The sequence below is a fragment of the Eubalaena glacialis genome, chromosome 6 (assembly GCF_028564815.1).
Source record: "Eubalaena glacialis isolate mEubGla1 chromosome 6, mEubGla1.1.hap2.+ XY, whole genome shotgun sequence".
Taxonomy (NCBI): Eukaryota; Metazoa; Chordata; class Mammalia; order Artiodactyla; family Balaenidae; genus Eubalaena; species Eubalaena glacialis.
Window position 1 is genome coordinate 147,672,228 of NC_083721.1, and position 17,746 is coordinate 147,689,973.

At 38.2% G+C, this 17,746-nt stretch overlaps 1 protein-coding gene across 3 annotated transcripts in view; it reads right to left on the reverse strand.

Annotated features, from left to right (window-relative positions):
- Positions 1–17,746, reverse strand: part of ZNF385D (zinc finger protein 385D) — a 933,934-nt gene that overhangs the window by 82,838 nt on the left and 833,350 nt on the right. For all 3 annotated transcript variants that reach the window (XM_061193710.1, XM_061193711.1, XM_061193713.1), the window contains one exon: positions 10,422–10,584. In XM_061193710.1, the coding sequence (XP_061049693.1) occupies positions 10,422–10,584 (163 nt within the window). The remainder of the gene's footprint in view (positions 1–10,421; positions 10,585–17,746) is intronic.

The following is a 17,746-nucleotide window of genomic DNA, read 5'->3' on the forward strand; positions in this document are numbered from 1 at the left end:
AATTCCTAGAAGATAATACATGTCCTGCCAGACTCTAATCCCTTCCACTGTAGGCAGTCTTGCGGTATCTTTATTTGATAATTTTGTATATTCATTTAGAAAAATTAACATTTGACTGCCAAAAAACCCCAGCGGGATAGTGCTAACAAGGACTAGGAGAGGATCAAGGGGTTTGCTGCCTGCGATCCGGTTCAAATCCTAGCTCTGCCTCTTACAAACGTGTTGACATCAGTGAAGTTATTTGACTCAGATTCTGGTTTTTTTAACTGCAAATTAAGAGTTAGATTCTCCTATAACCTTCACTAGCCTCTAACATCGAATTTCTAAACCTCTTTGTTTTAGGCTTTTCTTCTTGCTCCTTCACTAAAGTGAACCACGAGAGGACAGGAAGAAATACTGAATATGCCCTAAATGTTCAAGTGAAACACTTCATCTAAGGAGTTGTTTTAGGGATTGCCACCCTTGACATCATGTTTAGCACATGTGGTTAGTAGTATTTGTGAACCCTCTACCTCCCTCCTATGAAAGGATCATTCCAATTGCTCTGGACTTTCATGGCCGTATATCTGCTGTTTTCCCCTGACAAATCATTTCCTACTCTGGATTATATTTTGGGTTTCTTTCTTGTTTTCCAACCAGACTGGAGTCACCCTGGGAGTAGAACGCCTATTCTGTACCTTACTTTGCAGCCCTGCAGTATCTTAAAATATTGCAAAATTATTTGAATAGCAATGAGTGGGTGTGAATGAATGGGTGGATAAAAGAACAAATAAATACCCTAGAGTTCAAGAGTCAGATGCTCAAATCTCTGACCAGTTCAGAGAAGGATGGGAAAGGTTTTCTTTTCCACAAGCTTCTCTACTTCCTGAGCAGCATGCAAGAAATGCACTATTCTTTTCTGGTTTTACTTAATTCTACCAGAGAGCTGGCAAGGAAACAGAACACCAGGCAAAAAATGATAAGGTCCAAATGGGTAAGTATCCTGACTGCTACACATCCTGCATGTTGACCTTCACCTTGGAGTTTGGCCAGGCACCAGCTGTTAGTCTGAGGGTAATTGACTTGAGCAATCATGTAAGTATAAAATGCTGTCAAGGCTGCCCGCAAACTGAGTCACAGCAAAAGCAAAGCAAAGGCTGTGTACTGGCTGCATGGCGCAGACTCTACCCCACTGAGTTAAATATGCTCTCTGCCCTCAAATTTAACCCGATACCAATGACACAACTTGGTTAGTACGTAGTCAATCTAACTCAATAGAGCTTTTCAAAATGTTCTTCACTCTCATTAGAAACTGAAGTAGCAGGGTAATTTAATGATGAATCTGAATGTAATTAAGGTAATTAAAATAGCAACTTAATTTTATGCTGTCTCTGGGAAATGTTCAACCCAAGGGTTGCACATTCAAATTCTGAGTTACACTGGTTAATATCTTTGATGTGTATTATAAAGTAGTTAAATGTAATAGAGTTCAATTAGTAAAATATATTGACTCTAGGCGTTGAAATTGGTACTCTATATTTTGGGAGTGTGTTAGTTTTCACTGCAAAAAGAGAATTCTTAGGATGATAGTCCTGAAAATAAAATTAATACATCACTGTTTATTGACAGTTTTAATGTAAAACTGCTAGTGGCTGGGAGAAAGATGTACGGGATAAAGGTGTATGCTCCACCAAGGAGGTGAAAATTTGATGGGGTTGACAAGTAGAAAGATACACAATTTTAATAGGTGCTAGGACGGAACTTACACAGAAGCCTGGAAATGGGAATCAGCCAGGCAAAGAACGTGATTCTATCTGTACATGTTTGTGCCCATCCATACACCTATCACTGGCACACAACGTGTGCATCCTCTGTGCCTCGGTAGGTGATACATGGGATGAGGTGAGGTATAAGAGAGGATTTTTCAAAGCAAAAGAACATATGCACCTTGCCCTGGATTCTCAAGTAATTTTGTTGCACTGCAGTTCAACAGAGATGTGAAGGACTGCCAGAAATGGCAGGCGAAGGTCAGACCACAAAAAAGTTCTGATGCCATGTTTAAGAGTCTGGAATTCATTGAACAGAAATGCAAGTATAATTTTTAATTGAAATATCTGTTTCAGTTTGTGTTTTAGTAAGAATTCAGTAGAAGCTTTATGGCTCCTGACTGTAAGAAATGTGCTGCTAACATGTTTTGTTTCACATTCGTTTCATGTCTATTACTATTAGATATTAAACCCTTCACTTTTCCACTTTGGAGACAAAGTTCTCTCATGGGCCACGTGTTTTTTACAGGTGCTCACTTCATGTTCTGTCATATTTGATCATTGTTCAACTTTTTTGTTATAGTTAAGAGTCTAACATTAAGAATCATTATTTTGCAGTTGAAATATTTTATCATTATATAAGCTTATGTCCACTCGATTCCTAAGAAGAACATAAAAATTGGGGGGAAAAAACCCCTCCATTAATTAAAAAACACACACAAATGCACACATAGACACAGATACTTCCAGAAGTGTAACAGCTGTAGACAAAGCCACTGGGAGTTTTAATTTAGTTTTTAAAATTCATCCAGATGTCTGTTATTTCATAGATATTGGTTAGGTGTTCAGCTTATCATTTATTTTATTCAATTTGGTATTTCTTAAAGAAAGACAGTCACATACACGAAGTATGTACAGATACACACACACACACAAGTCAGGGACCCTGTTGCTTTGAACCATAACATAAATTATGTCTAGCTTGTCAGTTTAGTTTTAATTCCCCTCCTATCATGCACATCATACCCCAGCCCTTGACCATGGATAGATGACAGGTCCTTTAGGAAATGTAGGTCCTCACTGCTTCACTCATTCATTACGTTTAGGAAGACAACATGTTGCTGTCCAGATGAAGAATTTTTTTGTGAAATTCTTCTGTGATTCAAGGATTGGGTTTGTGTAATGTATCTGGGTCAAAGCTTTTATCAGCACAATACCATCCATCTTGATTTCCTCAGGCACAAAAAGAACGGGATAGAATATTGTTTGTGATTTCCATATCACCCCTGATGTATGATCTGTTATCACTGATACATACACAAGGATCCTGGAACCACAATATTCAAATAAGCAACTGGAGTTTGTGTGTGTGTGTGTGTGTTTCCTTTCTGAATTTCCCTTCTCTTTTTTAATCTCTCTAGAGATCTGCTACCAGCACACACTCCTGGTACTTATCACACATCTTGAGCAGGGAACACTTGATAAAGGCTCTTTCTTTGACCAGTCAGAAGCCTGTCATGAGCCAGCGCTAAGAAAAGAAAAACCACTTAAGACATCAGTGGTCTCACAACAGTGCTTCAACTCCTGTGCCAAGATGCTGGCAGTGGGGTCCTTTGTTGTATTAGTGACTGTTCCAGGGGGTCTTTGTTTGGGAGAATGGGTGAGAAAAGAAAGACCCCAGGAGCCAGCACAATTTCCACTCCGCCAAGAGGGGCATTTTTACGTCACTACACCAGATCTGTAAGTGCTGATAGAAATGTGTCCCTTTTCAAATGACTTCGTATTGCCTCTGAAAGGTCAAAAGAGTTGTGGCTTCATAAGCCACAAAAGCATGTGTTCCTCTTCTTAAAGAAAATGGGCAATGCTGATTATGAAGACTTGGTGTAGTGGGGTATTTCAGGAACAGGTATTAAAGACAGAATCTTGCATATCAATAAATATGTATGTAAAATATTTATATAATAAAATACCATCTGATATATTCCATACTATGTCATACATACAAATGTATAACACAATTTCAAAGATGCATGGCTTTCTGATGTCAAACCCAGCTTGTATTCTGTTATCATTTTCAACACTTGGGACCGTTGTCTGAAGCCTTTGTCAAGAAAAGCAAACTTTTCCCAACTTCCTTATGAAGACAGAAACAAAGCTAATTCTCTCTTGTCCTCTGCTGAAAACTATGTGTCTGTTTTCTAAATGGCATTGGACTGGCTTTTCCTTACAAACTACTCATCTACCACTTTTATTTCCAGGTCACCATTCTCATGATTTAGCTTCTACTTAAATGGAAAGGAAAAAAAAGTGTGTGCCTAGCGCTGCCTGGCACTGGGCCTGATGTAAACAGCTGGCTTGAGAGGATAAGGCTCAGGAAAGGAAAGACCCCAGACTCTGTGACCTTATAAAATTGACTGACATTCACAAAGAGGCTTTGTTTCCTAATGTATTTATTTGTAGTCATTGGATATCACTTTCCATTGGATACCTTCTTTATCATTAGAAAAGTCTCCATCACTCTAAGTATAAATAATTTGAATTCCAATAAACACTTAGAATCAATTATTAATTCAGAGTAAATAAATATTCCTTTGCATTCATAGACCTTTTCAAAAATAGATTCAAAAGTATTTCACTCTTGGCACCTTTGGGTCAGGTGAGTACAACATCCCTGGATGATAATTTTGAATTGCCAAAAAGAAAAAGAGAGGGGAAAAATTGATAAAAAGAAGACTGAATCATTAGCGAGAAAAGTGCAAATTTAACTTGTAACATAGTAGCTTTATCTAATGACTATATTTGCAATTCGCTGAGACTTGAGAGAATTATGTAATAGAACCAGGGAGAAATGTTCTCAGATCTTACCAAGTAGATGACTATCGTAAATCTAAAACTCAATAGGCTAATTAACTCCTGATTGATAGTCACTGAAGGAACATTAGAAATGTCAAGTCTTCTTTACCTGTGTAACCAGGGAATCTCAAAAGAAGCAAACAAACAACAAACAAACTTTAGGAGTTAGACTTGATGACCTTTAAGAAAACCTGCAACTCTGAAATTTGATGAGCAATATCTCAGAATTCTTTGGATTAATGAGAACCATTGTTCTTGCATGTAATCAGGTATTCACAAATAAAAAAGTCTAGAGGTTTGCTTTTAATTCAAGAACAAGAGCGCAAAACTGATTGCTTCAGGTTTTAAAACTACTTATTATCTTTTACACAAAAAGTACCCTTTAAAGAAAAAAAGATAAATAAAAGGATTATGCAAGTATGTACTCTAAATGAGCATATCATCTGGCCATAGGAAAAGGTAAAGACATAAAAATTATATTTGAACAAGAATAAGATGGGGCAGTTAGGAAGATACGGATTCTTATGGGACTTCATAGGCAGAACGAAGAAGAGAAAAGTGACACACTTTAAGGGAGAAATTTAGAAGAACAGTATAAGAAACAAAGATGCAGGGGGATCATGTCTCTAGTGGAGAATATTGCAGGTGAACAACAGAAGAAAAGTTTGGAAAGGCAGGCTATGATCAAACCATGGGGGACCATGAGGTCCAGCATAAAGGCACAATGAAGGTTTCTGAGCGGGTTAGTGCTGTGCCCTATATACTGTCTAGTATAAATGGGCAGTAGAATGAAGGATATGGTTGTCAAGGGGCCAGAATGGAGGCAGTTGGACTTGCATGGAGGCTAGGGCAATGGTAGGAGTAAAACTGAGACCCATGAGGCCGGGATATGGGTAGAAACCATGTGTGAAAGAGTGAAGGACGTCTCCTGGGAATGTGAGGGGAGTGGGTTCCAACCACTGAATGGATGTGTGGCCTGAGATAGGAAGAAGAGGCTAAGACGGATAGAAGGTTTCAGGTCTATGAGCTCCAGGACCAAAAATAAAACTCGGGAAGACAGGATGGAGAGAAAGTTGGGGAGGATGGTCAAAGTTAGGCTTATTTTTTTTTTGAACCTGCAAAATAGAGGTGCTAACAAACCATCCAAGTGAGTGACCAATAAGCCTTAGAAATCAGGTCAGGGATTTCCCTAGTGGCTCAATGGTTAAGAATCCTCCTGCCAATGCAGGGCACACGGGTTCAAGCCCTGGTCCGGGAAGATCCCACATGCCGCGGAGCAACTAAGCCCGTGCACCACAACTACTGAGCCCGTGCGCCACAACTACTGAGCCCACGCACCTAGAGCCTGTGCTCCGCAACAAGAGAAGCCCCCGCTCGCCGCAACTAGAGAAAGCCCGCATGCAGCAACAAAGACCCAATTTATTTTAAAACTGGGTTTTAAAAATAAATACATAAATAAAATTTATTTAAAAAAAAAAGAAAGAAATCAGGTCAGTTTTTAGGAGAAGAACAAGGCTGGAGATGTGGAATGCCGAGACTCCAACACAGGGATGGCGGAAGCCATGGTGGGATGTGGTGCTTTATTGCTCACTAATATCTGTCCCCTTCCCTGAAGGAGATTATTCTTCCCTGCCCTTTATAATCAGGCTTGATCATGTGACTCGCCAAGGAAAGGGAGAGGAAAGTTAAGTCACTTGCATTAAAAACCTTTAAAAGCCTATTGATTCACACTCTTCTTTTTTCCTCTTCCATAGAACTGGTAATGCCGAGCTAGTGACTGCTTCATTAGCCTGGCCCTAGAGTTAAATTAACAAAGGAAAAAAAAAAAAAAAAACCCATAGCTGCTCTGTAGGGTGTGAGAGAAATAATTAGTGGCTGTAAAAGCCACCAGGAGTTGGCAATTGTTTATTACTGCAGATTCACCTAGCCTAACCTAATGGATAGGTCATAGGAATGAATAAAATTGTCCAGAAAGGGAAAGTAAAGAAAGACCAGAGGATGACCTCGCACAAGACTTAATCCAACAATTGCGAATGTGTCATTTCATAGGAAAAAAATGTTAATTGAGCTATATTTGCCAAGTTACTTTAAACATAATTTCTTAAGTTTTGTCATTACTTTTTCTGTATAGAAAACTTGCATTAAAAAAAAACGAGGGGAGGGATAAATTAGGAGTTTGGGATTAACAGATACTACTATATACTACTGTATATAAAATAGATAAACGACAGGACCTACTGCGTAGCACAGGGAACTATATTCAATATCTTGTAATAACCTATAATGGAAAAGAATCCAAAAAGAATATATATATATGTATATATGTATATGTGTGTGTATATATAAACCAAATCACTTTGCTGTACACCTAAAACTAATACAACATTGTAAAGCAACTATACTTCAATTAAAAAAAATTTAAAAAAAACCTTGCTAAGTCAGGCAAAGTTATTCTGGTCACCTTTGGAAATGTTTGCTCCATGAAATATTCTGTGAATGAATAGCAATCACCCTCCCGTACCAACAATTTTGAGTGTTTGAAATATTTTTAAAAATATTACTTTTGCCTGTAAATATTTCTTTGTGTAAATTCACCAAAAACACTCCTCATTAGATTGTAAGAATTAAAATTATGTATTAACGTTAGGGAGTGTCTTCTTGCCTAGCAGTAGGGGAACGAGGCTATCTGGGAGCAGCTGGTGGTTGATCACTGAATTGCTCACCACTCCAGCCTGCAGACTGGTAGAAGGAGGGGAAAAGAATCCCAAGATCACGAAGTTAGTGACTGAGACCTTAGCCCTCATGTAAGCCCAAATATGTAGACATATTTATTAGCCTAAGGCAGCAATTTAAGCCCATAATACATGATTTAGGAATTTAGAAGGAATTGTTTGTCTACATTCTCTTTTTGTAAGTAGATCTGGAATGAGAATTTGGTTTTTATGAGTATTCTATTTCTTGTGTTTTAAAGAATCCCAGGAAAACCTCCAAAGCAATTTTTAAATTCAAGTCTATACCACTTCTTGCTTTCTTTTTTTTTTTTTTACTATTGTTGCCCAACCTTCTCTTAAGATTCTTGTCTATCACATCACTGTATGCTCAAGCATTTTTAAAGGCAATTGGCCTACATATATATTAAATTCTTGTTAAGAACAATTTGGTAAAATTAGTGAAAGTGATTTAATGTCTCTATACCTTTTATGCATGGATAAGTCCACAAACCACAAAACAACTTTTTACATTAAGTAGAGAGGTTACAATTTTTTATTATTAAAAAATACGTGGTCTTTGATTTCAGAATCTTCTCTCTTTCCCCTTCTGCCTCCGAGTATTTAACTGTTGTAAGAAACTAGCTCAGAGACCCATCCTGTTTTCAGAGCTGTGCTCTTTCCCAATCAGTATGAGGACACAGGCAGTAATAAAAAGGACAAGTAATAGCTTTAAGAAAACTCCAATTTGTCAGCATAGGTGCCTCGGATTCATACTGCAATACGAATGCGCTAAGAGTCTATGAAATTCCAGGAGTTTTTTGGGCTATTTCTCATAGGTAGTTTTGCAGAAATCCCAGATAAGGATAGACTATGGCTTAAAACATCTAGTGAGTGTGCTAGAATCGTTAGTCTTTCAACCTGTATGACCTGTTTCTTTGTGGGTAGAAGTCCCCTTGGATCAGGAAGCCAATCCCTTCCAAATGCCCATCACTTCCTTACTTTGGCTTTAAGATATTTGTACTAACTTTGCAGATTTTATTATCCCTCTGTCCTTCTGGAATTTTCTCTAGCTCCAGCTAGAAAGGGCACTTCACCATTTCAACACCATTCCAACCACTAGGTGAATCTGGCATCCCCACTAGGAATCTGTCTATCTTATGTAGGCTCTGTCCCACAACCCAGTCCAAACTAGTTTCCATTCATCCTCCAAGAGGACAGAGCCTTTCCACTCTAGTCTCTCAGGTGAGGGATGGAGGTATGTATTCATAACTCATTTATGTAATGGAGATGACACACAAGGGAGCATTTCTTAAGCCCAGTCAGCAGCTCTACCCACCATGTACATATATATATTCTTAAATGGCATGCATCTCTGTGTAACAGGGATTTTTTGCATTTTAAAGAGAAGTCAAGGTAATCCAAACAGCCGTTATTGATAAAAATGTCTAGGAGTAGAAGAGTCTGGCAACGAGCAAAACCTTTACATCAAACTCATCTCTTTATATCAAACCTTTTACATCAAATTTAAATCTTTATTCTTCCTACCTACTGTCTTTTTGCAAATGAAATACATGTCTCTATGGCGAGTATGGCTTTAGGGATCCCATCCCAGATGCCAATATCTGGGAGCAGAAATTACACTCACCTGCTTCAAGACTGCTCATTTCCCCTACAGCCCCCAAAATAAGGCAGTGAATTTTCAATTAATGGAGAAAAGACTAATGTGCTCCCTACAAGGTTTTACATCTAAATTAATAAGACGGTATAATTCAGCTCTTGCTCTGGATACCAAAGAAATGAACATGACAAGTTTTTTTTTTTTTTCTTCCCCCTTTATATGTTGTGACACAAAACCGGATGAATCAGAGAATCAAAGGGATGAGAGAAAATGCAGCCAACAGACATTTTACTCAGCACCTACCCCGCGTCAGACAGGCGCTGGGGTACAAAGATGACGAGAGGTCACTCAGCCTCAGAGAGCATACAGGGTACTCAGGAAGGAGGCATGATGCATGCACCAATAATATTTAGATGAAGTATATAAAATGTGTTGTGGGAACTCACAGAGGACACTGTCGTCCCTTACAGATTCACACAGGAGCAAGCATCTCTCCAGATCCTTTGAGGACTACGTATTATAGGTCTCATGGGTGTTCCACGTGTAATAACGTTGCTTTAATCTGTTGCATTGGTTCACTGTTGATTTTATATTTTCATCAGCCAGGGCCAGAAGATCTCTTCTAGTTAAGACATTAACCATCGATGACAATATACATGCTTCCTGACCACTGTTATTTGTAGGGGCTGGAAAGCAACTGACACATACCAGCCCTTGTATTCTTAGAAAGTGATTTATTAAATGGATATGTGTATATCCATGAATCACACGGGATCTCTTTTTATGTAAGTTTCGAGGACCAGTGGTCTTATATTTTTAAATGCCAGCTTATGGAAACCCCACTGGCTTCCCCTGCCGTGAATAAACCGGTTGCTTGAGGAGCTATCCCAAGGGACCATTCAGAGGCCGTTATTTCACTGTGAAGACTGTTAAAAAGAATAATTGGTATCAATAACACTTACCTGTGTAGGCAGAGGGAAGGTTACCCAGCCATAACAAGCCCAGATTCACACAGCCACTACTTAAAACAATGCAATGTTTGGGATTTATGAGAATAAACCCTGTCAGTAATAATGCCCTTATGGGGGCCTTCTTGATTCATTTGGCATATTCTGCTGTGTACTCACAGTTAAATCAAATCTGCCATGCAGTTACAGGCTAATGTGCTTGCATACGAGATGCAAACGATACACACTGGAAAGCTTCACTTCTCAAAAAGAGGTATGGCTTTAAATGCCCTTCTGACTCTTGTGTTCCTCTAAAACAGCCAAAGGACTGTTTCCAATGCAAAATCTGCAACATTACTAGTGATTATCGTCATCGCTCAAGGGTACTGGAAAAATGAGGGGGAAACATTACCAATACATAGAAAGATGGATCAAGCATGAATCAAGGTGGAAGGAACACCAACAACAGATACAGTCAGGCAAGGGAAGGAGCCCCCGAACAACAAGGATGAAGACGACAATAACACAACAAAGAGCGTCGCTTAACCTGTTTTGTCAGAGCTGGTATTGATGGTATTGGTAGTGATGGAGGTGATGGTAGTCTTTGCGCTGTCCTTGGCAGTTACAGATTTCTGCTTATTTTTCATGGCTTCCAGTGCTTTGAGCTTCTTGGCATGTTTCGTGCCTTTGTAGTGGGCCGCAGCCTGGCTCTACAAAGGAGAACAAAATGAACCATGCAATCAGGCTCATTTCTAAACTGGCATTCTCTGTATTACTGCAAATACAGACTCCCTTTCAATAATAGGTACCATTCACGCTAATTCTGGCTGTGGTCAAACGGTGGGGTTCTATTTAGAATGATGCTATACGAAGCAACGGGAATCAAGTTCTAAAACCTCTGGATGGAAGGAAGAAATATTCTATTGCTTCTCTTCAGAGACATGTAGATGAACTCTAACATAGCAACAACATTTTCTTTGTGGAGTGGGAGAAAAAAAATAAGAATTTACAACTGTATTGCCTTTGTTCTGTCACAGAAGATGCTGGGCTCCCAAAGATTAACAAGGGCCCTAGAAAGAGTAGCTCTCACCTTCTTGGCTCCGGAAATGTGTTTCTCCTTCTACAATGTGTCTTATTAATACAGGACCCAACATGTGTCTACCAGGAAAAATTCACCGATAACAAGGGAAATAGGCACCCTGGAGGCTGAGATGGGAGCGTGAGAGTTCAAAATCAAATGCACTGCCGAAGTCCAAATGGAGTATGTGGAAGCTGGGCAATTTTACGATTCTTTCTTTCTCTTTGCTTCCCACAGAGGGTAGTCTGAGAGGTTCAAGGTGTTCTTTCAACACATGTGTCTTTTGTGCCCTGGTCCATTGCCAGGAGGATCCAGTGTGTTTTGAGCACTTCATGGGGCCAATGCAATTCTTTTGCCTTTGCTTTCTGAGATTTCTATAAATAGTAATATATATTTTCCCAAGTTTATATTTTCTTAACCTTATCTTTTGGTATTGGAGAAACATTGAGATAGAAAATCATCTTAAAGGAATATATATTTATTAATGTTAATTTATTGGTGGTGAAGGGGAAGCCTTTGTGGCTTAGGGTGAGGTGGAAGTGGGCAGGGAGATTCTTAGATTAGAAGGTTTTCCAGCTCAAAACCTTTAAAACTATCACCTGACAAGGAAGAAATCTCAGTGGAGGACTAATTCCGTATAGTATCTATGCATCACTTCCCATGACTTATTTAAACTCAATGTTCCATTTTGCCAGAAAAATACACATTGTCCTCTTCATCACAGCAACTGTGGTAGGTAGGGTGTTGCAGTATAATATCTTTTTATAAGTAGATAAATATATAATCCACACCTTCATTTGCATCATTCTGACAAGTATCCTCAAAGGACTAGGTACCCTTATTGAAAGAACACTGGACAAGGAAATTGTATATTAGAAACAGTTTGAACAGAGAGGACACTCATGCATCAGTTTTCCAACAACACATAACATTAAAAGACATAGTGTGAGTCAAAATATGAAGTTAAGACTTACTATAGTTAATTGAGGAACCAGTGATAGATTGGATTGGTTTGATTCTACATGGAAAATGCTACTTTGATGGACGGAGTGGTGTCCCTTTTTTCTCCTTCCTGATTTATTTCTAATAATTCAAACCCTTTGGGTATATCTTTTGAGGGCATGATGCTATATTCAATTAATTCCACAATATATAGTTGGTCATCTTCTCTAGACAGCTGATGATGTACTTTCCCTTAAAGCAAGGTTCATCTCTTACTCCTGGTATAGAAGTGAATGCTTTATATATAATGCATATTAAAATATAAGGTTGAGATGAACAGTGCTATCCCCACATATACCTTCAAAATATACATTTTGTACATATACTTTCATTCTAAGGTTCCTGGCAAATCTATATTCTCGGTGGTATTTCAAATCAGATATGACTTTGTTTTAATACACCATAGGACCAGGTGAATGTCACTATTTTAGATATTAAGAACGTTACTCCAAAAGAATCCTGACAGTTCAGAGTGTACTTATATCCCATGCCCCCCGGCCGAAAAAAAAAAGAACAAAACTCTGCACAGATACAGCTAAGCCAATGCTTCCAACAAGTGAAATGGCTCAGGGAGTTGTGGGGAAAAGAGGGTGATCAAATTACCAATAGTTGGTGGGCTCCCAGTTGAGATCCCTGATATATTAAAAAGCAAAACAAGACAATATGCATACTCACTTGTTAATTGAATAATAATCCCAAAGCACCCTGATAATAATTAAAAATATCTGCTATTAAAAAAAAAAGCAAGTGAGCCTCCCACAAATTTGAAAAGAAAAGTTGAATGGTATGAAGGTCCAAAATGCTATGGAGAGACCAAGGCACGTAGAATTTCAGGGGAAATGTTGGATATAGCGGAGGCTGATCGGGGTAGCCGCAATGCGATTGTGGTGGTGCAGGGTGTGTGTGTGCTAGGGGTAGAAGTCGACATACAAGTTGGAAACAGAATGTAGACAGATAACCCTTCTGGATACTGTAAATTTTCTTTGTCATTGATCTTTATGTTTGTATAATTTATTGGACTGCTCTTGGGTTCTACCGGTATTAATTTTTCTATCTATGTATACTGCCCCCTGAACTCTTTTTTTTTGGTATTCTTTTCCACTATGGTTTATCATAGGATATTGAATATAATTCTCTGTGCTATACAGTAGGACCTTGTTGTTTACCCATTCTCTATATAATAGTTTGCATCTGCTAATCCCAAACTCCCAATCCATCCCTCCCCACCCCTCCTCTCTCTTGGCAACCACCAGTCTGTTCTCTATGTCTGTGATTCTGTTTCTGTTATAGGTAAGTTAATGTGTGTCATATTTTAGATTCCACATATAAGTGATATCATATGGTATTTGTCTTTCTCTATCTGACTTCACTTAGTATGAGAATCTCTAGTTGAATCCATGTTGCTGCAAGCCCCCTTAACTCTTGGTCCACCTTGATACAGGTGTGTTGCATAAAGGCGTGTTCCTTGTATAAAGGAAGAAAGCCCAGACAGCTCTCCTTACCCTGTTAGCCCACTTCACTGAACTGGATAGATTTTTCAGCCACATCTAACCTTTCTGTGACTGTAGACAAAGCTGCAGCCTAAGAAGGAATCATGCTGAGAGATTTTTAAAAAAGCAGTAGTTGGACAGAGATGTGTCTTTGGGCCTCATCTGCTTTGCCTTTGGGCAGAGAGGTTCTGGGTGTATGTAGCATGCCATTTTCCCTCCAAGGTTGTCTCCTATTATTTATTAGCCAATCTCTGAGTCAAGTCATCCTCAGAAACCTGGGAACCATCGAACACAAACAGACTATTATTTTTCACAGGAATGATTTCAAAGTTAAGTAAGTATACTACTTCATCACAGCACATGTCAGAATTCTGTATTTTAAAACTCAAAGAGAATTAGGTGATCAAAGTACACAGAGAACAAGAAAACATTGCTTTCAACAAGTTCCTTTTAGATTATAAATGGAATATTCAGGTATTGTGTAATAAAAATCACTATTGCCAACTTTGAGCTAGCACATGACACCATGAAATCTAACAAGTGTCATCCCAGAGGCAAGTGGTGACATTAAAGATATGCACACATATTCCTGCAGAATAGTGATGCCACTTTAAATGTCATCACCAATCCTAGCCATCAGTAGCCAGTCAGACTTTTCAATCTTCAAATTTTGTCTTCAGTATTTCAAAAAGGCTTCAGGTTTAAATGCAACTGAAGTTCCAAAGTAGATAAAAATAACCGTTAAATGGCTAACACTTGGAAGAGTGTCATCATTTTGAAACACATGCACACATATACACACATCTATTTTTCTTATCTATGAGGCTTTGTTATAAATCACTATTATTCTGTGAAACTCACTGCAAAATTAATGTTCATGTATCCTTTTATTCCATTAGTTCCAATACCTTGTACAATTTTAATCTGCATGTCTTTGGCATAAAGTGTCTTAATATGCTTTTTAAGAACTAGGAAGTTTACTATAAGCATACATATGTGGTAATGATAACCAATTCATTTTCATGAACACGTGATTTCAAAAAGAACAAGGTGGTCTTTGTTAGTTTCTGATGTCATTTCATTTTATCACATTAAATTTTTATTAAAATAAAATGAACATTATCCTATTAAAGTGTAACATCAGAAAAATAAAGAGTGGTTATGAAAGAAGTTACCATCCTCTTTGGGGAGACAAGAGATAATACTTGAACAGAGGAATTTTTTTTTTAAGAAAATTATCTGATTTCAAAACTTTAACTTAGATTGTTGTTTGGGATATAAAAAAAAAAAAATGAAATGATAAAAAGATATAGTATCCTAAACTCTAAAACACTTACTTTAGATTTTTATTTTGAAAACTATTGAAAAACTACTCCTGGAAAAAAGTTTAAAATTTGTATTTATCTCTGTACAGTTGTTTTTATGTTGCATACACTCACTCAAATCTAATATTCAGGCCATTTGCATAGGTTCAGCTATGTGGATTAAGACCAGTATACATTCTAACTGTTCAGTGGCTTGTTAAATATTTTGAATATCACTTTTGTATATATCAATAGAAAGTTTCTAATGATTCTATCTTAATTTGTTTATTATCAACTCTCAGTTTCATTTAATACTCATATAAAGCATTAGTTCTTAAAGTGTGGTCCCCAGTTAAGTAGCAGCAGTGGCAACTGGGAGCTTGTTAGAAATGCAGGGAATTGTACCCAACATCTTATAATAACCTATAATGGAATATAATCTGGAAAAAAGAATGAATCACTATGCTGTACGCATGAAACTAACATAATATTGTAAATCAATTATACTTCAATTGAAAAAAGCAATAAGATGATATTCAGTGAACTTGAAAAAAAAAAAGGAATGCATATTCTCAACTTCTTTCCCAGACCCACTGAATCAGAAACTATGGCTATGAAGCTCAGCAATCCATGTTTTACAACCTTTCCAGGTGCTCCTGGAGCATACTAAAGTTTTAGAACCATTCATCCTAAATATTAGTACATTTTCTCCAAAGATGGCCCCTTCTTGTATCAGTGGCCAATGTCTAGGTTTTAAAAGATCAATATATAGTCATTTGAAGAGTGAACCTTTCCATATGTCTAACTGTGAGTAATGTGTATTACCCAAGAAAAATAATCAAAAGTTTCTTTCCTTAAAAACAAGCCATAAAAATGGGTAAAAAATAACTCAGATAACATAGGGAACTGGGGAACTTCTATTCAAGAGGGATGAATGCAAAATAGCAGATCAATCTTGGAAATCTTGTAACTCTCAAACCCCATATAAGTGCTTTCCAAGCCCTTGTGATTCTGTCTATTTTACCTTTTCTCTCCAAGCTAATTATTGTTGCAGCATGACCTCTGACCCCATTGTTTGTACCTCTATGTTGAATACTTTGCTGTGATCCATTTGTGCGGGGGTGCTGGGGGAATCACTAGTTCTGTAAAAAAATAAGCAAAAGCAAGGCCCTGTGTCATGTCTCTTAAAACCTCACTATAACAAGCATCTAACTCACTATTATATTTGCATTAACTGATTCAGTGTTAGCCATGGCTAAGTTCTTTCCTTATGTACTTAAGGCTGTTTTAATTGAAGGAAACTCCTAGCCAGCAGGCAAATAAAAACCACGCTAGTAAGCCAAGAGACTGCCTTCCCTGTTACTCCACTTAACAAAATATTTGGAGAAGAAATTTAAAGATAGAATAGTTTATGGTTATACATTTTCCTTACTGATGTGAAGATATGTACTTTTCAAATTCTCTTACTCAATGGGGAAAATGACATGAGATAGATATTTTTATTCCTTAATTACATGTCCCATAAAGAATATTTAACAACTTATTTTAATCTGTGATTGTGCAGCTAACAGTTAGGTAGATGACTACAATATGAATAAAAGTGAAAATTCACTTGCATTGAGTCCCAAAGTGAAAAACATGATTCAAATAAGAGTGTCCTCTCTGAGCTCAAATGATTGATGCCTTACTTTAAATGTGTTCCTGTCTTCTGTACTCTTCAATACAGAAATGAATAGTACCTGCCTCAGGAATAGAAAAATAGAAAAGTAAAAGATAATACCACAAGAGTAGGGTCATTTTTATACACTACCAGTAGTCACTGAAGAAACAAATTCTAAATAAACATAAAGAAAAAGAAGAGAGGCATGTCACAATTTCTCAGATATATTAGGTAACTAACTTTTATAAGCGACAAAAATACCTTGTCACTAAGTGGTTGTGAAAAAATCTCGATGGACTCACTTATCTTTTTCAAAGCTTCTCAACTCATCTAGAAACTTCATGATTTTTAAATATTAAGTACTTAATGTTTTCAAGTATCTAGTGTGGACGATAAAAATAGCACTTATTTGAGTAAGAGAGGCTAATTTGAGAGTTTTTGCCTGGCTCCTGTTGTGAAACCACTGTTCTTGTATGTCTGGGGTACAAACAGCTGCCTCCGTGACCACTAATGGTGGGGTCCTGATTGGGAGACACTGGCTGACAGTGGGCTTTGGAAGCCAGTGCTCATGATCTGATACCGACCAGGGTTCTTGGCCTTCTCCGATCAATAGAAATTGATAAGAGGACAGACAAGAAATTCAGGCAAGGCTTAACAGGTTCCCTTGCTCACTGCCCTAGCGGGGGCGAGCTGGTTCCCTATATGGGGTGAGGGTAGGGGCGGGTCCAGGGGGTGGGGCCAGAGGGGTGGCTTAGGTGGTCTGCCCAGCCCCTTGGTGGTGTCATGTGCAGAGGGCATGCGCAGTGCCCTGCTTTTGCTCCTGACCCTGTGCTTTTGCTCCCGATTCCTGAGAAGTGGCAGTTGGGTTTTTGGTTTTTTTGTATCTTGTTGTCCATGATTTGCCCCAACTGTGCATGCACGCAGCTATTTTTAGTCCCTTATAGTTTCTTTGTATTTTCTTGCTGGAGGAGACGTTTGTCCAGGTGCAAGCCCTGCAGCAAAGGGTCCTGGGTCCCAGGTCCCAGCCTGTCTCAGATCTAATTGAGCCAAAAGGAACATTTGGTTCTGGTGAAGTTTGCTCAGTCTTTGGGGGATCTATTTGTAAATGAGAGACCGCAAATTAGTTTTAACTCTACTGATATAACCACAATAATTTCTTGTAAGAAACTGAGAGAAATCAGAAAAACCACTGTGTCTAACTACTCAACCAGCGTACAATATCCCTTCACCATGTCCACAGCTGCACACTCCCCTCAGCGCGTGACTGTCACCTACCATTGGAAAGTGTGGGGGGAATTAGCCATGTTGAATCTAATCATGTCCGAGGGTCAAGCTGTC